General features: G+C 41.6%; 1 protein-coding gene across 1 annotated transcript; it reads right to left on the bottom strand.

Annotated features, from left to right (window-relative positions):
- Positions 1-1261: 1261 nt before the first annotated feature.
- On the bottom strand, positions 1262-23143 carry TDRKH (tudor and KH domain containing). Its single transcript, XM_055584280.1, has 14 exons — positions 22995-23143; positions 8533-8669; positions 7796-7902; positions 6996-7185; positions 5889-6028; positions 5461-5782; positions 4224-4384; positions 3870-4042; positions 3573-3637; positions 3140-3291; positions 2813-2914; positions 2467-2560; positions 2176-2263; positions 1262-1998 (listed from the first exon to the last, which is right to left on the bottom strand). The coding sequence occupies exons 2-13, from the start codon at positions 8654-8656 to the stop codon at positions 2211-2213; spliced, it is 1683 nt and encodes a 560-aa protein (XP_055440255.1). The 5' UTR covers positions 8657-8669; positions 22995-23143; the 3' UTR covers positions 1262-1998; positions 2176-2210.
- Between the last annotated feature and the right edge of the window lie 249 nt (positions 23144-23392).

Genomic DNA, 23392 nt, shown 5'->3' with positions numbered 1-23392 from the left:
CCAAGCACCAGGGAATTCAGAAAGACTTAAGCTTTACTGGGATATTTTTATCCATATACTTCGGTTCAAACTGGAGACAAGTGAAGGAAATCAGAGCAGGTACATGGTTCCTGTGGCACTAGTTTAAGGGCGGGAACATTCCAGGAGGCTGCAAAAGTAGTGTTGTTAAGAATAGGGAACCCATTAGAATGGGTTAAAAGGTCTTAAAAGCCATGTTAAAGGAAAAGGCTTTCATACACAGTAACAAACTGTAGCTAAGAATGAGATAGCACTCATTTTTCAGAGAAGTCCTGTGAACAGTTTATATCAGGAGACCTCTTTTTAGAGTAAAGGCTGATAAACAACAAGGTCCTACTGTATGGCACAGGGAATTATACTCAATATCCTGGGATAAACCATAATGAAAAAGAATACAAAAATAAAAGAATGTCTATATGTGTATAACTGAGTCACTTTGCTGTACTTTGCAGTGTTGATTGTCACAACACTGTAAATCAACTATACTTTGATTAAATAAAATTAAAAGAAAAGAGTAAAGGCTGAGGAAACTGGGGACTAACTGGCCCCATGATCCTGTCGTAGAGTAGCTCCAATTCCAGGGCCGAGCCGGCTTCAGTGAGCAAGTGCAGCCAAGGTCTGAAATATCAAATCAACGGCATGCTTTCATTGATTCCTGTGGGACTACCCAAGCTACCCAGAGATGCTCCTTCACTGAAGTCTTTCTGCTAATTGCCACCAAGGTTTTTCTAAGACAATCAAATTTGAAAATTGTGTTTTTGGGAAAATATAGTTGCCATGTAGTATATGGGTAGCCTTCATTAATTCCTAGATTAAAAAGTCCTGCATATCAAGAGTTTTATGTACTAGTTTTAAGTCTTCTACTTTACCTTGCTGATCTTAAAAAAAAAAAAAAAAAGGTTAATTTACCGTTATTCTCCAACCCATTTTCAAGCACCTTCACAATTCTCACTGGATCCTCACAATACTGTCAGAAATGGAGAGATGCTACGTAAGGAAACAGGCTCCATAAGTTCACAGCAAAGATCTATTCCTAGAACCCAGGTTTCTATAATTCGAATCTACCTCTTTTAGGTGAGGTTTTAGTGAATGATTAATTCTGAAGTCGCTTTAAGGAAAGAATATGATCTGCACATGAGAGGGACAGCTGTTTCATAGGTGGTGTGAGGTGTTAGGCAATCTTACCAGATTTCAGTACAGAAGATACCCATAGGCTTGTTTCCACCTTGTGATTCAACCAGCATTTAGTTTTAGATAACTTTCTTAAGAACTTTATTCAGCAAAGAACACCCAAAATGATCTAAACAGCTCTACAAGTTCTCTATGGCTCTGTGTGTATACATATATTGATATAGATACTATACCAGCAATATAGCAATATTTCCTGAGTTACCTTTCTCCTTGTCTACTTGTATTTTAACAAAAGTTTACAGGGAAATAGCTGGAGCACTGTTACAAAAATCTTGTCTCCAATAACACATCAGCATTTGAGGCTGGGAGGCAGTATTCTCTTCTCATTTCCTGAGGCTTTTAATATAATTATGCTGATTTTTGCCTTTGCTGCCTGACTTAACTGCAATCTTTGAGTTTACCACTCAAAAGATTTCCCCTTAACCAGAGTCACCTCATGTGGTGAGTTAGTCTGCAGAATCATCACTTCCAATAACCAAACCCTGGCTGTTTCCCAGCCTCAAAGAGGACGCTGCCTAGCAGTACTGTGCATTATGACTGGCAGAGGGGAACAAGCTGGATACTAAGCAGCCTGAAAGTCGTGTGGCAGTACTCACACTGCACAGGGCACAGGGGGTGGAGTTAGGGGCATGTGTCTGTCTCCCTCCACCCCACATGCTCTCTAGTAGTCCGGTGGAAGAAGAAAATGCATTTGGTTCACAGCAAGCCAGGTCATGTATATAACGAAGAAGAACTGCATAGATCTCTATTACAGGCTCTCCTCTCCAGGCACCAAGTCTAATGCCAAACCTGCCAAAGACACACACACACAGACACAAAAAGCTTGAAAGGGCTCAAACTGAAAGTAAAGCTGCAGGAAGGCAGCTGCAGAGAAGTAGTAATAAGATGGGCTACAGGGAAGAGGCAAGGTCCTGTGGTCACCTCATTACTCTCTGGTTGCTACAGAGAGAGGACAGTTCTACTCACAGCAAAGCAGATGGCCGAGGCAACTGAAGGTGACTTCAGAGTAAGTAGTCATCTTCAAGATTATCATCACCAGACATAGAGGCAGCTTCTATTCAGACATGAGGGTAAAGTTAGATACTGCCCTACTGTAGCAGGCACTCCATTGAGGATCAGAGAAAAAAACAGGCTTTTTGGTGTTCAATGACTACTCTGGTTAGGAGATAAATCTTGACACAACTTCCCTAGTTTGGAGAGGCTGACTAAGAATTGGTAACTTCCAGAGATGCTCGAGGGAGCAAATGCTGTTTGTACCTGATAAACTGAGGCAGGACAGGGTATTTGCTATCTCTCCAGGGCTCTTCTTGGTCTCAGTGAGCATGCTCAGTGAGACATCTGTTTCTGTGGCCTGAGGGGATAAACAGGAGAAAAAGGAAGAATGTGTTTGGCTGGTGGGAAAGGAGAAGCGACCCCATCATTTTGTTCACAGAGTCTGATGTGGCTGCTGAGGGACACAGTGCTTCCATTGATCAACTAGTGGAGCAACTCAGAGTCCTTAAGGGTGTTCTACAAATTGCATGTATGACTAGAAGCCCTCCTGTCTTGAGGCACAAGGTTTGTCCCAAAGCAGCACCCCAAATGACAATAATGGCTCACTTACGAGGTCATCCAACATTACTGGGACAGCTCTGTTTTTTTCCATGTCTTCTGCAAGCTCAATTGCGTATCCTTTACGAACTAATTCTAGCCCAATATCAAGATTCTGAGAAAAGAAATGAAAAGGCTTCTTGGTGTTCAAAGAAGGGCAAATCAAAGGAAGGGCAGAAGAGCTGGGATTGATACTTTAAAAAATTCCTTTGGTGGTTCAGTTAAGCAGGAGCTTATGAAGCAGGACTATCATCAAATAAGGATTTCTGAGAAAGGAAAAGAAGATGAGCCTGTAAATATACTGAAGAGACAGTGAGCAACAAGTGAACCTCAGTCTTACCTTCCCGTCACTAGTATCATATAAATAGATCTTGGGCCAAGTTGAGATCCCAGACTGGACATAGCTAGAGATCTTGGCCACCAGGGGCTTCCAGTCAGCACAGTGAGTGAGTCTGTCAAACTCATCCAAAGCTTCCTCTTCCCATTGTTCACCTGGTTAAAAAAAATTGTAGACAGAGCCTAAGAAGGGGTCAGTGCTGACAGGGGTGGGATTATGCCCTGGAGGGAAGCTGGAACTACCTCTGTCTACTTCAGAAGGTACCTATGTCTGACTGCCAGGCAGGTTTCTGGCTGTTGCTGTCTGGCACTGGTGATGAAAAGGCGCCTGAGCCCCTGGAACTCAAAAAGCCTGGGAATGTGAGAATCCCCACCACATGCCCTGTGAAAGTTATTCTGTTTGGACGCACAGTCAATAGGTAATAGGACCAATTTACCTGAGGGGGCAATCCGTGCCAGACTACACTCTATTGCTTGAAATGGAAGGCTTAGGAAGTCACTCCTAAAGTGAAAGAAACTGAAATTAGAATCCTAGTGCTAGGAGGGCCTTCTTATATTCGTTCCTTCTAGGCAGCACTAGTTAACCCAGCAGTGGAAGATAATTAACTGATGTCTAAAGAGGCTCTCTTCCAACCCTCCTCCCCCCTCCTCCCCAGTGAGAAGTGCCAACAGCTCACCACCTTATGGCCAGGACTGAGTCAACAGATGAGACTCCAGCCTGACTCCACACTGACCTGAGCGCCCTGAGATCCCTCAGTGGGCAATCTCCATTATCTCCAAAGTCAACAAAGTAAAGGTCCAGGTTCCCATTCTCCAAGGTGCCAAGGACCCGGGCTCGATACCAGGAACCATTTGTAGGTAATGGTGCTGCGACAATGTCTCCTACATGTACAGTCAAGTCTTCAGGCTACACAAGGAAATGAGGAGTCAGGAGAGGGCAGAGTTAGGAAGGGATGGGCTAAAAAACTGAATACCAGAAGGAAGAAAGACAAGCCATTGCTCCACAGGAAAGGGAAGAGAATACATCACAATGAAAAAGCTATGTCCCCCTTTCATCAAACCCCAGCCCTGTCCCTATACCAACTCACCAGACTATTTTCGTAGTGCTGGGTCATCTCACTGACAAGCTTATCCAGCTGCAGGCTGCGGGAGCCAATGATTTGGATCCAGAAGTGGTTAGGATGTTCAGAGGCAGAGACATATACTTCTAGGAATTCATCAGCATGGAAACTGAAGTCTGGACTGGGAACTAACCACAGGCATAAGCAAGTTAAGCTACAGAATCATTATTATCTAATATGATGACCATTATCAGAATCATCTCTGGTTGAAATGGGAAGACTGCATCGGTGGGGAGAGAGGTACAAATACCAAGTGGCTAATACCATTTAAAAATGGCTGGAGGGACAAGTGGATGAATCATACAAAAACATCCTGAAGGAAAGGTACTATAAGCTATGTTCTGTTCTTTATATGTAATTGAGTAATTAGAGTTCTTCACATTCTTTGTCATCTGCCGTGTATTCAAATCAGCACCAATTATAATGAAGGGAAATCCCCATATGCTAGGGAGAAGATATGTGGACAGATGTGGGCCTGCTCCAGATTGTATTCCACCACCGATTCATTACAGACCCAGGACACATCTATGAACCTCTTAAGGACTCTGGTCTTCCCTGCCCATCCCAGTACCTATGCATAGAAGAAAAAGCCCATAGCCTTTTCATTCTTCTTGAATGGTGAAGATTTTTAAGAACAGTAATGAGACAGGGAAAAATATTGGACTCAAAAGTATTTTACTTATTTGTATATGTTTGAAGAAAGAATACCATATAATTCAATTATTTGATGTATTACTTGTAGACCAGTTTCCTGTGAACGAGCACATTTCTATATTGTTCTCTAATTAGCTGGTTTGTATTTAGAAAAAAATTTGTGTTCGGTATTAATCCAAGGAAAATATTACCAGAAAGTCCCATCTGTAATTAAAGAACTGTAAATGTAGTCAAGAAAACAGAAATTATTTTTTTATTGTTTCCTTATTCTGGGTTATCTAAGCCAGTATTTCTGGCTTTCCAGGTAGCAGTAGTAAAGAACCCACCTGCCAATGCAGGATTGGCAGAGGGCTCGATCCCTCGGTTGGGAAGATACCCTGGAGAAGGAAATGGCAACTTGCTAAAGTATTCTTCCTGGGAAATCTCATGAACAGAGGAGACTGGCAGGCCATGGTCCATGGGGTTGCAAACAGTCAGACACAACTGAGCATACACACACAGCCAGTATGCCTATCTTCCATATGGCTAAGGGGTCCCCTTTGTTACATACTTTCAAACATGGACATCTCTGGACTGGTCTGGACACCAGACCTCTGAAAGCTGTCATCATTAGGTTTCTCCCAGGAACCCTCTTCTGGTCCCACAGCAGCCACGTCACCATCTCCTTTGTGGGGAGGAACTGCCAGAGGTGCAGCCTGTTTTAAGCTAGCGCCAGTGTTTTTCCATAAAGCTGGCTCTCTGGCTCCACCTGGCTCTGTCACTTCCTCTCTTCTTACGCTGATTGGCTGCTTCCGTGGAACTCTGGTTTCTGCAGAATGAGCAATTCTCTTCCTAAGTTCTTCATCTTCTGAAACTTTCTCCAGTATCAAATGCTGTGGAAAATAAGAGAAGGGATGATATCTACATGGTCAGATACTGACCCAGGATGGAGTAAAGGGTTCTTCTCACTCTCAGATACAATTCAGGTTAGCTACTTGCCTTAGCTGCTGCCACTTCCTTCTGCGTTCCTGAGATTTTTATAAGTCTTGATAGTAGCAATGTTCCTTCTGATTCTTTGTCACAGGTTATTTTGGCTCCTGAGGCCTTACAGATAGAACGGATTGTCTCGCCGCCTCTCCCTGTATTGAATAATACATAAGACCCTGTCCTTTCCTCTACTACTCCTAGTGATGCCACTATCTTATCTTGAGTTAGGGCTCATTTTCAAACTAAACAGAATGTAGGATAGTGAACGGAAAACAGGAGCTACTGAAATCCCTACTGTAATAAGGGGGGTACTAGATTATTTGCTCTATCCATTTTATTTATTTATTTTTTTATTTATTTTTTTTTTTACATGTTAGCTCATATCTTTATTAACCAATATACAATTACTTGTCTTTCCATTTTATTTAAATTCTACACACTGGCTAAGTTAATGTGGTCATGTCACTTTCATCTTCTGGCCACTAAGCAGACTTCACGTCCTCACTTCATTAGAAGACATCCTACATGAAACCACTGGACCAAGCACAGGACGCTTCTCTGCCTCTCACAGCAGCATGAGGAATGCTCTAGGAGAAGGCATAAAAAGTGCTTTCTATGGCACGGTCTTGAGAGATTTAGGATAAAATGAGCATCCTTAGCTTCCCTTTAAAAGTCTTAATATGAGGTAAATACATTTACCTGAACCCTTGTGGAACCTATTTGTAAGGTTCAGATCATACTTTAAAAATTTTTTATTATTTATTTTTGGCTGTGTTGGGTCTTAGCTGTAGCATGCAGGCATCTCTCCAGTGTGGCACACAGGCTTAGCTTCCCTGAGGCTTGTGGGATCTTAGTTCCCCGCCTAGGGATCGAACCCATGTTCCCTGCATTGGAAGGCAAATTCTTAACCACTGACCCACCAGGGAAGTTCTCTTACAACTTCTTGAGGTAATGAATTTTGCTTTACTACTGGCTCTATAAAAAAGTAAAGCTCTGCTCTCAATTTCCCTCAGCAAGGTGAAGGGGAAGTAGGCCAGGAAAAGCCCTCCAGAAGGTGTGAAAGAAAGGAAGGCAAAGGGAACAAAAAAGGAAACAGCAGAGAAAGTTGTCCAGTGGTACCTATGATTCTGCCCACAGATCTCTGGGGGACTGAGAGCTGCTCAGACACTGGCGTATTCTCTGTCAGGATCTGATGAATCGCTGCTTTGGCCTTGCACACCTGAACAGGAAACCCACTGATAAGCAGCACCCGCTCATCTCCTATATCCTCCGTGTCCACATCGATCCGAGCACCTGTCTTCTTTCTTAGCTGCAGAGAAAAGGATATGTGGCAGTATGTTCTGGAAGAGCTCTCACCTGGGTCAGCTAAGGATACTCTAAACCTAACCCCGGAGGTGGATGGAACTGGACACAGTAATCAGTGAAATCGGGTTTTATAAGCAGTCCTCAATTACATGTACTTATGGAAGGAGAGACAAAGGTAACCCTGAACAGCAGTTAATCCAAAACAGTTTCTCTGTGTTTAGACTGGTCTTTCCCCCAAATTTGGATTAAACAATCAATTATTTAGTTTTCTTGACATTCCAAATGAATAATGGAAGATGGTAAAAAGAATTAGGGAGCAATTAATTTATTACTGCCAATTAATAAGAGTTCATAATTCCATAGCAGACAGGAATGATTCAAACTACACCAGGATGAGAACCATCCAATTAAAAATCCCCATTTCAAGCTAAGTCACCCATTCTATAAGAAGTAGAAATACTCATCTCTGGAAGAAAAATAGCAGCTAGAAACTTCCTATTTTTGTTTTGTTTTGTTTAAAATATACATAGTGTAAGTGGGTTTTACAGAATGGGGGCAGAGGATGGACAGCAGAAATCAATCCCGGGAAAGCTGTTGCCTGCTCACACACTTACTTGTTTAATATTGGCTCCTTGCCGACCAATGATGAGCTTTACAGCCTCCTGGGGGACTCGCATCTCTATCTCGATGTCATCTTCCCCAACAAATGTCAGCCGTTCTTCTACAGAGATCATCAGATCAGACTTAGACAATACCCAAAGCTATTACTTCCCCTCCCCTGAATTAAAGCTGTCAAAGAGACATTGATGTAAAAGATAAACTGAGGATTTCAATCATAAAGAGAAGGAGAAGCAGCATCTGAGTGGGAACTAAAAGGTCCTGAAAGACCAGAAGATGGGCATTCTTTCTGGGATACTGTTTTCAAATGCTAAAATGGGAAAGCCATTAGATTCTGGGTAAACTACTTCTCTCAAGACATGACTCCTGGAGAAGGATGAAGGCCAGAAGTTGCCTGAGGAGTCCGTTAGGCTCAGAACTTCCCTTGTTTATACACAAATCATTTTCTAAGTCCTCCTCTCTAGGTCCAGGCTGTGGGGAAACTGGACCCAACAGTTAGCAGAATCCCTTACAGCGCTGGTGTTGCTGAAGGGAACAAATCAACAGAATTAAAAAATGAGCTCTTTATTTCACAGACTAGCTTCACATTAACATAGAAAAGAAAAACTTTGTTTCAAAGGTCCCTCACAGAGAGCCAATTACATCCCAACAAGTGATAACTTGAAAGAAGTTTCAAGTTAACAATGCCAGAACATAGTCTAACCATGGTTTATACAGCCATGGATTCACATACCTCGGCTTTCCCTGTATCTGCGGTATAGGATATAGGCAACTGTTGCACTGGCAGGGATCCCAAGGCCCAGTGCTATTTTTTGAATAGTGGACAAACTTGTCCAAGAAGTCCGTTCAGTGGACATTTTCAGCCACCTCCTGAAATAAGCAAATGAAGAGAAAGGAGCTTTCATACAACTTTTACGCCAGAGAGGATGGAACACATTGCAATATTACAAAGAATACTACAGCCTAATTTCCCATTTCAAGAGCTGGAGCTGTCTCAAGGTGTGCTTCATGTGAAAGGTCATGAAAGGGGTATTTTTTCAGAAAGTTAGCTGAGGGACACACACACATATGATTAAACAGAGGAGTACTACTCCCTGCTCAACCCCTGCAAAGAGGACTGTGTATTGATCAGCTTTAAAAGACAAAGGGACAAGGAATTAACTGAATCAAATATTTAAAAAATTTACATTTCATATCAAACTATTTAAAATTCCTTACGTGTGCACTTCTATGCCTTCTGGCCTTTCTGGATGCTGTTGTCTCTGAAAGGAATGGCACTCCAGGCCCAGGTTTAGGTTTTGCTACTTCTACTTCTCTCTCTTGGAAGTGTGGTCTATTTATTCTCTGTACTCCTTATTTCTACTTACTCTTCAACTAACAGTGAAAGGGGATTCTTCCTGCTCCTTCATCAAAACTAAAACTTTCCAGGTAATTAACCTGCTGCTGCTAAGTCGCTTCAGTCGTGTCTGACTCTATGCGACCCCAGAGACGGCAGCCCACCAGGCTCCACTGTCCCTGGGATTCTCCAGGCAAGAACACTGGAGTGGGTTGCCATTTCCTTCTCCAATGCATGAAAGTGAAAAAATAAAGTGAAGTTGCTCAGTCGTATCCGACTCCTAGCGACCCCATGGACTGCAGCCTTCCAGGCTCCTCCATCCATGGGATTTTCCAGGCAAGAGTACTGGAGTGGGGTGCCATTGCCACCTAGATGGCATATATAAGCCTTATCTAATCTCACCTCTCTTCCCTCTTTCCCATGGTTTCTATTTATCTGGAGGAATCTTCTGAGTTTTGAGCTGGTCTTCCAGTGGTCTCTATCCGTTGCTATTGTCACTTTGCTCTCTTTGGGCAATTTTATCCATACTTGAAGCCTGAACTACTATCTATATGCTAATGACCCCAACACTGTACCTGAACTGATTGCTCATCAAATCTCATTTAGACCACTGTAACGGTCTTGCTATTAGTCTCTCTCTGACACTGTATCTTCATTTTCTTACCCAGCATATCTTAATATGTCCCTCACTCTATTTCTTTATTTCATGTATCAGTACTTGCTCACCCTCCCAATTATTTTATACCATCTCTTCTCAAACTTCTAGTGCTTCCTTCTTCATTCTCCCTCTCAACTGATGTCTGCTTCCTATTTCACTGAGAAAATAAAGCATTTGGATAAAATATTAACTAACTTCCAAACTGACCCATCCACCTCCACCTCCTAGTATTTTATCTTCCTTCCTGTGGTCATGGATGAACTATCTTGGCTCCAGCACTGAGTCTTTCATATAAGTGTTGCTCTCCTTCTTTACCCTGCATCATTAATGTTTTCCTCTCTGCCGAATCTCTGCACAAGCAGACAAACACGCTATTATTTCTTTCTTAAAGAAAATTCTTTCTCAATTCCATTTATTCCTCCAAATACTACTCATTTCTTTTCTTCCTTTTATAAGAAAACTCAGTGTCAATGCTTCTGCGCTAGATTTCTCTTCTTGAATTCACCCTTGCTGCTCTGGTGAAGGTCACCAGTGACTTGGATTTGCTGAATCCAATGGTCAAGTCTCAGTCCTCCCTTTACCTCCCCCACCACCAGAGTCTGGCACAGCTGGCAACTCCCTCTCCTCTGACACTTTCTTCACTTGGCTTCACAGTACTGTTTCCTGGTTTTCCTTCTCCCTTTCTGGCGGCTCCATCAGTCTCCTTTGTTGGTTCTTGCTCCATTTTTTAACCTCTAAACACTGGAGTGACCCAGGGCTCTGTCCTTTGCCCTCTTTATTCAAGAATCATTCCATCTTGGCTTTAAGCTCCATCTATTTGCTGACTGTTTAACTCCCAAATTCATAGATCTAGTGAGGACAGTTCTGAACTCCAGGTTTGTACATCCAACTGCTTTGAAATATCTCCTTTTGATGTTTAACAGGTATCTCAAACTTAGCAAATGCAAGTTCGCTAAGCACCCCAGATCTCACTCCTTTCTTCTTTGCCCTATCAGTTAGTGGCAACTCCACTCTTTTCAGTTCCTCAGGCTAAAAATCTTACTCTTCTTCCCCTCAAACAGCACCTCTATCCTGGTCAGATTATCCAGAATCTGACCACTTTTTAACCTCTTTATTGCTATGACCAACATCTGCTTCAAAACCACCATTATCTCTTGTCTAGATTATTAAAAAGCTTAATTACCTCCCTGCTTTTTATCATTGTCCAATTTATTCCCCATATAACAGCTGGAGTAAGTGAAAAGTGTTATTCATCTGCTCAAATCCTTCCACGGTTTTCCATTTTGCTATGATTAAAAGCCAGTCATTATAATGACCTGCAAGGTGTTCATTTTGATTGTTTCCCCATTGGAAAGTTAACTCCCCAGAGGCAGGAATTTTTTTTGTCCCTCAGTACTTAGCACATGGTAGCCACTTAATAAGTATTTGGTCAATAATAATCTTTGAATGAACACACTTCCTCTTAATCTTCAGCAACTCTCTTGCTTACATGTAAGCTCAGTGGTTTGAAAGGTTCTTTATAACCTAATCTCTGCCCATCATTTCCACAGCCTTGTATTCTAACACTACTTCTACTGGGGAACAGGATGTGCTTTCTTAAGTATCCTTGCTCTGTCACATGTCACTTCTGTCTTCAGTCTTACTCCTTAGCCCATCAATACACTTACAACCATTCTGCTTTTTACTTTAACAAATTACGTGTGATGAAATAAAAATTCATATTCTAAGGCAAGGATAATTTAAACATTAAAAAAATTTCCTCTGCCCTTTGGCCTTCTCTCTCCTCTCCACGTGCACTGTGTATCTGCACCATGCATCGACCAAACCGCCCCACTGGCAGAAGCCTGCCCGAACCATAAAGCGTAACACTCTTGGGGAGCTAGACTCAGAAACGGCCATATTCGATCCACTATACTGCTCTTATAATGTTGCTCAGACTCTATCTCATATCTGAATTAGGCTGCCAAGTTAATAATGGGAAATTGTGCCTCGAAGGCCAAACTCTCATGTAGACAGACAGCCACCTACGGGAATACCAGCTGGGTTTATGTATGCTCGCAAATACTTAACTAAAAATTAGAGGAAACCCCACCCTGAAATAGCCAAGACTGGGTTCTCTTTCTGGCATTCCAAAACTGATTTTCTGAATGCAGTTAAAAGCTGGCAGTCTCCTGAAACTCTGCCTGCAGGGTCTACTAGAAATAGTGGAAAGAATTTTTCTCTTTTAAAAATTAGGTTAGCAGGGAGAAATATTTGTACAGGGTTAGCTTTTTAAAGCTTTGGATACTGTGAATTGAAAAACTTCCAAGTTAAAATTTTAGACAGCTCTCATCTTAAACCACTGTACCTATTTTAACTGATATGCAGAAGCCTCAAAACACTTCAAAATTTCAAAACAGCCTCATTGAAAGATTTGCTGTAGAAGGCTAATGAAAGATTAATGACAGGTACCTAAAAACTGCTCCCCTCTATCTTTGAATACTCATTCTAATAATCCTCTCTCTGACTTGCCTTTCCACTCTGGAGACACTATTACATGGTTACCTTTAGAAATGGGACCACCTGAGGAATGCAAGTTGGTATAGCCACTATGGAAAACAGTATGGAGGTTCCTCAGAAAACCAGAGTTATCATATGATCCAGCAACCCCACTCCTGGGCATACACCCAGACAAAACTATAATCAAAAAGATACACGTACCCTTATGTCCATAGCAGCACTATTCACAAAAGCCAAGACATGGAAACAACCTAGACGTCTACCGACAGACGAATGGACAAAGAAGATGAGACATATATATATACAATGGAATACTACTTAGCCATAAAGAACAACAAAATAATCTCATTTGCAGCAACATGGATGCAACTAGAGATCATCATACCAAGTGAAGTCAGAAAGACAAATCCATATTTATATGTAGAAACTAAAACACAGCACAAATGAACCTATACAAACAGAAACAGACTCACAGACACAGAGATCAGACTTGTGGCTGCCAAGGGGGAAGGAGAGGAGGAGCCAGCTGGGAATTTGCTGGTAGATGCAAACATTGAGAATGGATAAACAAGGTCCTACTATACATAGCGCAGGAAACCATAATGGAAAAGACTATTAAAAAAAAAGAAATATATATGCGTAAAACTGAGTCACTCTGCTGTAAAGCAGAGACTGGCACAGTATTGTAAATCAACTATACTTCAATTAAAAGAAAAAAGAAATGGGACACCTGAGGCTGTAGACCATAGCCAGATAATTTCTTAAGCCCAGGAAGAATCCTTAAAAGTGTTTGTAAATGGATTGCCAAGATGGGTGACCACTGGCCTGACTAAACTGATCATAGCTGATATTTAGAACCTGAGAGGAATTTTACTGGGGGGAGGTGGAGTCTCTGTTCCCCAAGCTAAAGGAGGGAACATAAAATTCCAGCATTGGTGAATGCATATGTCAGTCCTTGCCCTGAGGTGGCTACTCAGGAATTAAAAACCACTGTCCTTGTGTTGCAGGAAGGGGGACACCTTCCAGGGCCCAAAAATGGGCTCCTCTCTAACACTCGTAAATGAACTGTCCAAGCAGACATGTGCTAACCAAGCAAGAAATATTACTGGAAAGGGCTCCTGAGCAGAGAGTTGTAGGGTAAGGGAACCCAGGAAAACAGCTCTGACACATGGCTCACAGTCTCAGGTTATGGTAATAGGAATAGTTTCCAGGTTGTCTTTGGTCAATCATCCTGACTCAGAGTCCTTCCTGGTGGCACATGCATTGCTCAGCCAAGATGGATGCCAACGAGAAGGATTATGGAAGGTGATTGGACACATGGTGTCTCCTTTTGTTCTTTCCCGAACTCTTCCGGTTAGTGGTGGCTTATGAGTTCCGTGTTCCTTACCAGGACCTCCTGTCATAAAATAACTCATGCAAATAGTTACTATGGTGCCTGGCCAGGGTGGGTGGTTTTCAGTCAGTGTGCTTCCCTTAACACTTGTTTTAAAAATCTAGTCTTTATAGGACCAGAGGTGTGGCCTCCAGAAATAATACAAAACTCACAGGTGGTGCCAGTGGTAAAGAACCTGCCTGCCACTGCCAGAGACTCAAGAGATCAGAGTTCCCTTCCAGGGGTTGGGAAGATCCCCTGGAGAAGGAAATGGCAACCACTCCAGTATTCTTGCCTGGGAAATCCAAATCCCATGGACAGAGGAGCCTGGCAGGCTACAGTCCACAGGCTCACAAGGAGTCGGACATGACTTAGTGACTCAACAACAACAAAACCTTACTTATTAAGAGGCTTGCAAGTATTGGAGAACAAAAATCTAGCCCTTAAGGAACAAAGTATCCAAGGAGGAACTTGTGTTTTTCTTCCTATGCCTTTGAGATGCAAATATTCTATTTGGTCTTTTCCAGGAGCTCTTATCTGGATCATCTTTTTTTTTTTTTTTGCTGCACTGTGTGGCTTGTGGAATCTCTGGTCCCCAGGGATTGAACCTTGGCCCCCTGCACAGGGAGTGCAGACCACCAGGAAATTCCCTGGACTATTTTTTTAAAACACAATTTCATGCAAATCAAAACTACAACGATGTACTACCTCACACTGTGCAAAATGGCCATCATTAAAAAGTCTACCGGATACTGAAGAGATAAGATGGTGGAGTAGAAAGACTTAAGCTTACCTCCTCTCATGAAAACACCAAAATCACAACTGCTGAACAATCATTGACAAAAAAGACTTAAACCAATAAAAAAAATATATTCTACATCCAAAGACAAAGAAGAAACCACAATAAGACAGAGGGGCTCTTTCACAATTTAATCAAATCCCATACCCATTGGGTAGGCAACTGGCAAACTGGAAAATAATTATATTGCAGAGGTTCTCCCACAGGAGTAAGAGTTCTGAGCCCCAAGTCAGGCTCCTCAACCTGGGGATCTGGCATCAGAAGCAGAAGTTCCCAAAGCATTTGGCTTTGAGGCCAGTGGGGCTTGAGTGCAGGAGCGCCACAGGACTGGGGGAAACAGACTCTACTTTTAGAGAGCACATTCAAGGTTTTACATGTATTGGGACCCAGGGCAGTGACTCCATAGAAGCCTGGGCCAGACCTACTTGGAGGTCTTGAAGGTTCTCCTGGGGAGACAGAGGTTGGCTGTGGCTCACAGTGAGGGCAAGGACAGGTGGCAGGGGACCCAGTGAATATTCAATGTGAGCTCTCCAGGAGGTCACCATTTTGGCATTGAGACCTGGCCCCACTCAAAAGCTTACAGGTTCCAGTGCTGAGATGCCTCAGGTCAAACAACCAACAGGGACTCCCTGGTGGTACAGTGGATAGGAATCCACCTGCTAATGCAGGGGACATGGGCAGATCCTTGGTCCGGGATCCACGGATCCCTGGTCTGAGAAGATGCCATATGCTGTGGAGCAACGAAAGCCCATGTGCCACAACTATTGAGCTCACATGCTGCAACTACTGAAGCCTATGCTCTGCAACAAGACAAGCCACTGCAACGAGCAGCTCATGTCTGCAATGAAGAGTAGCCTGTGTGCAGCAACAAAAGACCCAGCAATGAAGACCCAGTGCAACAACAATAAAACTAACAAGGTGGGAAAGAGCCCCACCCATCAGTAGACAGGCTGCTTAAAGCTGTCCTGACCCTGCAGCCACCTCTAAACACACTCCTGCTTACCAGAGGGACAAGACCCAGCTCTACCCACCAGTGGGCAGGCACCAGCCTCTCCTTCCAGGAGCCAACTGGACCAACCTCACCTACAAGGGGACAGAGAACAGAAGCAAGAAGCTACAATCCTGTAGGCCAAGGAACAGAGGCTACAAACATAGAAAGTTAGACAAAAGAGAGTAATGATAGTAAACAAATTATATCAAGCATCTTTTCCAACCACAACAATCACAACACTATGAGGTCAGAAGTCAACTACAAGAAAAAAAAAAGGTAAGAAACAAACAACATGGAAGCTAAACAATATGTTACTAAACCAATGGATTACTGAAGAAATCAAAGACAAAATAAAAAAATGAAAATGAAAACAGTGATCCAAAACCCATGGGACACAGCAGCAGTTCTGAGAGAAGTTTATAGCAATACAATCTTACTTCAAGAGACAAGAAAAATCTCAAACAACCTAACATTACAACTAAAGCAACTAGAGAAAGAAAAACAAAATCCAAAGTTAGTAGAAGAAATCATAATGGTCAGAGCAGAAATAAATGAAATAGAGATGAAGAAAACAAAAAAGATCAATGAAACTAAAAGCTGGCTCTTTGAAAAGATAAAATTGATAAATCTTTAGTCAGACTCATCAAGGAAAAAAGGGCTCAAATCAATAAAATTAGAAATGAAAAACTGATACCACAGAAATACAAAGGATCATAAGAGACTACTACAAGCAACTATACACCAATAAAATGGACAACCTAGAAGAAATGGAAAAATTCTTAGAAAGGTACAGTCTCCTTTCTCGGAAGAAAGGAAAGAAAACCAGGAAGAAAACAGAAAATATGAACAGACCAATGACAAGTACTGAAATTGAAACTGTGATTTAAAAACTTTTAACAAACAAAAGTCCAGGACCAGATGGCTTCACAAGTAAATTCTATCAAACATTTAAACACCTATCCTTTTGAAACTGTTCCAAAACACTGCAGAGGAAGGAACACTCCAAACTCATTCTATGACACCACCATCATCCTGATGCCAAAGCCAGACAAAGATACCACCAAAAAAGAAAATTACAGGTGAATATCACTAATGAACGTAGATGCAAAAATTCTCAAATACTAACCATGAGAATCCTACAATACATTAAGAAAACATACACCGTGATCAAGTGGGATTTATTTCAGAGATGCAACGATGTTTCAATATCTGCAAATTGATCAGTGTGATATACCACATTAACAAATAGAAGAATAAAAATCATATGATCACCTCAATAGATGCAGAAAAAGCTTTTGATAAAAATTCAATACTAATTTATGATTTAAAAAAACTCTCCAGAAACGGGGCATAGAGGGAACCTATGTCAACATAATAAAGGCTATATATGACAAACTCACAGGTAACATCATACTCAATGGTGAAAAGTTGAAAGCGTTTCCTCTGAGATTAGGAACAAGACAAGGGATGTCTGCTCTTGCCATTTTATTCAACGTAGTTCTAGAAGTCCTAGCCATGGCAATCAGAGAATAAATAAAAGGAATCCAAATCGGAAAAGAAAAGAACTGTCACTGTTTGCAGATGACATGATATTATACACAGAAAATCCTAAAGATACTACCAGAAAACTACTAGAGCTCAATGAATCTGGTAAAGTTGCAAGATACAAAATTCATACACTCTTGCAATTCTATGGGGCTTCCCAGGTGGCGCTAGTGGTAAAGAACCCTCCTGCCAATGCAGGAGATGTAAGAGATCTTCCCTGGGTCAGGAAGATCCCCTGGAGGAGGGCATGGCAACACATTTGAGTATTCTTGCCTGGAGAATTTCATGGATAGAGAAGACTGGTGGGCTACAGTCCATGGGATCGCAGAGTCAGACATGACTGAAGCATGAAAGATTAGGAAATTAAAGAGACAATCCCATTTATCATCAAAAAGAATAAAATATCAATACTTAGAAATAAATCTATCCATGGAGGCAAAAGACCTGTAATCTGAAAACTATAAAATGCTGATGAAAGAAATCAAAGATGATAAGCAGATGGAAAGACATACCGTGTTCTTGGATTGGAAAAATCAATATCGTCAAATTGGGTATGCTACCCAAAGAAATCTACAGATTCAATACAATCCCTATCAAATTACCAACGACATTTTTCACAGAATTAACAGCAAAAATTTTTAAAATTTTTATGGAAACACTAAAGACCCTGAATAGGCAAAGCAATTCTAAGAAAGAAAAGAGCTGGAGGAATCAGGCTCCCTAACTTCAGATTATACCACAAATAGCTCATGCAGCTCAATTAAAGAAACAAAACAACCCTATCAAAAACTGGGCAAAAGATCTAAATAGACATTTCTCCAAAGAAGACAGATGGTCAAAAAATACATGAAAATATGCTCAACATACTGTTAATTATTAGAGAAATGCAAATCAAAACTACTATGAGGTATCATCTCACACTGGTTAGAATGACCATTACCAAAAAGTCTACAAACAATAAATGCTAGAGAAGGTGTAGAGAAAACGGAACCTGCCTACACTGTTGGTGGGAGTGTAAACTGATACAGGCACTATGGAGAACAGAATAGGGGTTCCTTAAAAAACTAAAAGTACAACTACCATATGATTCAGCAATCCCATTCCTGGGCATATATTTGAGAAAACCATATTCAAAAAGATACATGCACCTCTATGTTCATGGCAGCACTACTCACATTAGCCAAGACATGGAAACAACTTACATGCCCATTGACAGAGGAGTAGTGAAAGAAGATGTGGTACAAGTATTACTCTACCACAAATATTACTCAGCCATAAAAAAGAATATAACTTGCAGGAACACGTATGGATTTAGAGATCATCATACTAAATAAGTCAGAAAGACAAATACCGTATGATATCACTTACATGTAGAATCTAAAATATGACACAAATGAACTTATTTACAAAACAGAAACAGACTCACAGACATGGAAAACAAACCTATGGTTACCTAAGGGGAAAGGGAATGGAGAAGGGATAAATTAGGAGTTTGGGATTAGCAGATACAAACTACTGTATATAAAGTAGATAAACAACATCCTACTGTAGAGCACAGGGAACTATATTCAATATCCTGTAATAAACCATAATGGAAAATATGAAAAATAATACGTGTATATATGCATAGCAGAATCACTTTGCTGTACACCAGCAACTAACTTAACATTGTAAATCAATTACACTTCAATTTAAAAAATAAAATGCAAATTTCAGGAAGCATGTAGGTCATTTGGAGCTTGTCAGTGACAAAATCTTAACTATCTTCTCCATTAAGTATTAGTAGAAAGGGTTTAGCCATCTAAAAAGGTGACTGATTTGTTCCATCTGCCAGAAACCCAATTTGAATTTGCTTGTAACTGATGGGTTTAATATTACTGTCCCTGATTCATGGCTGAAATTTTGGAATGAAAACTATAGGGTGTCTGTTATGTATCTGTGTTGTAGCTGTGCTGCTGCTGCTGTTGCTAAGTCGCTTCAGTCGTGTCCGACTCTGTGCTACCCCATAGATGGCAGCCTACCAGGCTCCCTAGTCCCTGGGATTTTCCAGGCAAGAGTACTGGTGCGGGTTGCCATTGCCTTCTCCAGTAGATGTGCTGTATTGCCAAAATTAATTTGTAAAAGAACTGTATATAATTGGCTTAAAGGAAATAAAACATCTATGTAAATACTCAGAAATTTCACATGATCTTGTAAGCAGATAGGATAAGAGGTCCCTGGACACTGTTTTCTTGACAGTAGAGAAGCCATTTTTAGCCTAATTTTGTGATCTAAGCCTGTGATCATTTTGTGATCATTTTGTGATCTAAGCCTGGCCACAATGCTTGTCCTTGAACAGGTTTCATGACAGTAACTAATGATTTTAAGGGAACAAAGAATCCAGAAAACAATGGCTTATCAGGCAAGAGAAGTAATAACAGCAAAGATATTATTAGTTGTTACAGAACTCCAGGTTCTATTTCAGTCTTAAAGATTAGCCTGAAGCACTGAACCACCAGATAAACTGACACCTAAGGGATGATGCTGTCTTTTCCTGACTCTCCTGACTTCAATCAACTAAAGAGAGGACTCTCAATCACCCAAGACCCTTCATGAATATGCATGTGCCCTTACACAGACCCACCAGTTTTGCTATTTGAGGAGACACTGTTTGGGGACAGATCCTCAGTGTTCTCCTTACCTGCTGCAAGCAATGAATCCTTTTTTCTCCCAGTCTTTGACTTGGTTTTATGGCTTGATACCCACCAAGAGGTGAAGCCAATTTTCTGGTAACATCTGGGAAATACTCAATACTGAATCCATATCTGGTATTAAAGTTAGCTTAAGTTTGCTGAATTAATAATATGTATCTCTTTAGAATCATCAACATAATGGATAATATTTTTATTGTACCTAGATTTACTAGAAATCAAACAAGACCTTAAATCTGTTGCAAAATTTGCCGGCAAGAAAATAACTTGATATGATGAAACTTTTAAGTAAATAGAGGTAAATGAAATAAGAGCCTTTAGGTAAACTCTTTCAGACTAATTATGTTTTGGGAATGTCTATCCAAAATGCTCTCCATATTTTGGTAATTTGAAATTTTAGCATTTTGCTAAATTAAGTTAAATGCTGAAAGTCTACTGAATAGATAATTACCAAATAAAGTGAGATACTGTAGCACTAGTGAATATAGGTTTCCTTTTACAAAGAAACTAAAGATATTTGGAACTATTTAATAGGTTTGGTGCCATGCTAAGACATTTTCTATTAAAAAGCACATGTTTTCTAGAAACCATAAATAGTATTTATGTACTATTTATAAGCATAAATAGTATATATTTACATACTATATATAAGCTTGCCAATCTACAGAATGCTAATGTAAAACAGTTAATAATTGCTTACTTGTTAGTTTTCATTAGAGTTTTAAGAGCTGAGAATTCTAATTAATATACACAATTTACGCTACTAGAACAAGGGAAACATTGCAGTATATGAGGAAAGAAAAATGTTTTCAGAAAAAAGAAGGTATGAGGAACAGAAATACATTTCTATATTTGCCTTTGAGATCTTTTATTGTCACTTTGGTTCGGTGACCAAGAATCATTCCATGTATAATCCTATTTGACCAAGTGTTTTAAAGATTTTTGATATGTTTAATTTTTTTTTTTTTTTTAACTTTTTGGCCACAAGGAGCAGCATGTGGGATCCTAGTTCCCAGACCAGGGATGGAACTGGCACTCCCTGCATTGGAAGCTCAGAGTCTTAATCACTGACAGGGAAGTCTCAAAACTTTTTGATATTTTTGACAAACTTCCCAAAGTTCAAATTCTAAATAAATTTCATCTTACCTCTAATTAACTTTGAGGTTTTCCAAAGGGTCTCTAGAACACCTCAAAATGTTTTTCTCTGTCTCAGAGAGGACAGAATGACCCTAGTATGACTCTGTACTAAGCTGGGTTTTATTGCTATGAGTTTCCACAGTACTCCAAACATCCTTTCATAGCACTTGCATTGCTTATAATCATTGATTAATGGCTATGTCTGTAGTGAGAATGAATTGAAGGCAACAGCCGGTGTAGGGAGACCAATTCAGAGGCTAGTCCAGGTGTCAACGATGGAGATGGAGAGAAGCAGACAGACGGTTCAGAGGGCTTTCAAAGGAGGAATACACAAGACCCAGCAATTGATTTATGGGAAAGTCAGAGGGTGAGCCAAGGAGCTGGCTATCACGTTTCTCATTTGGGCACCGGGTAGATGGTAGTGTCTGAGATAGAATATTGATGATCTGTTGGGGGGGATGAATGTCTGTGACATGGATGAATTTACTGGGTGACTTCCATTTGAAACAAAACCTAAATTTTACTAACATCTCTTCAAATACTACGAATGAGGTTTGTGCTAAAATATCAGCTGATATCTCAAAGAATATCTACTTGATTAATATTAATCAAGTATAGTTGTTTACAATTTACATATCCTTTCACATTGGTAAGTTTCTCTTAAAAATTAAAAGTGGAAAATATGATGGAAATGAGAATAATTCTACAGTGAAAAAAAGAAAGTGAAAGTGAAGTCGCGTCTGACTCTTTGCGATCCCATGGGCTGTAGCCTACCAGGCTCCTCAGTCCATGGGATTTTCCAGGCAAGAATACTGCAGTGGGGTGCCATTTCCTTCGCTAGGGGATCTTCCTGACCCAGGGATCAAACACCGGGTCTCTGGCATTGTAGGCAGACGCTTTACCATCTGAGCTACCAGGGATGCGCCAGTTCTACAGTACTAAATGCTAACTTGTGTTTGACTTTATTACTTCAAGTTGAATGTAAAGAGACTAGAACTTAAGATCATAGAAAGTGAAAGAAAGTGAAGTCGCTCAGTCATGTCCGACTCTTTGCAACTCCATGGACTGTAGCCTACCAGGCTTCTCCGATTCTCCAGGCAAGAATACTGGAGTGGGTTACCATTTCCTTCGCCAGGAAATCTTCCCGACCCAGGGATCGAACCTGGGTCTCAAGCATTGGAGGCAGACGTTTTAACCTCTGAGCCACCAGGGAAGCCCAGAGAGTGAAAGTGAAGTCGCGTCCGACTCTTTGCGACCCCATGGACTGAGGAGCCTACCAGGCTCCTCAGTCCATGGGATTTTCGAGGCAAGAATACTGCAGTGGGGTGCCATTTCCTTCTCCAGGGGATCTTCCTGACCCAGGGATCGAATACCGGGTCTTCGGCATCGTAGGCAGACGCTTTACCATCTGAGCTACACAGAAGACATGTGGGTCATCTCAAGGTTGAGAAATGTAGGTAGGCAACGCTTTTCAGTAAAAGCTAACGATATTTGTATTAAAACAGTTGCTAACAACTATCTGATATGCATTTCAAAACACAAAGTGAACTCCATGGGAGCCAGGATCTGATATATCACTGCAGGATCTCCTAACAACCAGAACCTACAAGGTACCTAAAACATGGTGATCGGTTTGTTGAACTGAAGCAGCTCATTCAATGTTCTCATTCTTGCTACATTTATTTTTAAACCAGTGAGTGAAAAAAGCCTCCACTCATTTCTCTCAGCTGAGGAAAGAGTAGCTGTGACACAAGAGTCTTGAGCCAAAACCCACGATTCTATGCGCATTAAACTAAAGAGGGAAACTGGAAAAACAAATACTGAAGACCATTAAAGAAAAAGCTTTGGGAAATAAGAGGTAAACTGATAATCACTGGCTTGGGGCAAACCCTCTCGCACGGTGCAAGGGTCCACTGTGACTACCTTGGGACGAGCGCCCTTTCTCTGGAAACAGTTACTAGCCCCGGGGTGGGAGAAAGCTGCCCCCAAAAAGCGCCTCACGACCCCAGGCTCAGAAGCTAGCTCCCGGGCCGCCCCCACACTCTCGTCTCGCCCAGGGGCGCCTTTCTTCTCTCAGCCCCACATTCCCCGCCTTCTTGTTGCTAGTGGTGTCCCTGGCTCTCGCCTCCCCCACTCCCCAAACCTCCGCTCCTGGTCCCTGCCTTTACCGCTCCTGGAGTCCGCCGTCGCGCGCTTTGCCTCGCACCTCACCCCTGGGGCCGTGGCCGCCTCTCAGCAACAGCACCACTCCGAGGCCCGCCAGCCTCGCTTCAGCCGCCACTTCCCCGCCCCCTCAGCCAGCCCGCACCAATCAATGCCCGGCTTGCAAGCCCGACCAATCAACCTCCTCCTCGAAACCAATCCTCGCGGGAGCTGCCCCTGAGCGACGGCGCTGTGCGGCGTGCTGGTACCCAATTACCCGGATGGAAATCGAAGCCCGGCCCACCAGGTCAGCCAATAGACTGCAGGGAAAGCCGACGACGTTGAGATTGCACCTGCTGAGTATTAAACAGCCAATTAGAGGCTCAAGGAGTACTCCCAACCCATCTCCAGGCCAATTACCTAG

This window comes from Bubalus kerabau, chromosome 6, assembly GCF_029407905.1.
Source record: "Bubalus kerabau isolate K-KA32 ecotype Philippines breed swamp buffalo chromosome 6, PCC_UOA_SB_1v2, whole genome shotgun sequence".
NCBI classification, from domain to species: Eukaryota; Metazoa; Chordata; class Mammalia; order Artiodactyla; family Bovidae; genus Bubalus; species Bubalus kerabau.
The sequence above is the reverse complement of the archived record's forward strand: the minus strand, read 5'-3'. Positions and strand labels throughout refer to the sequence as shown.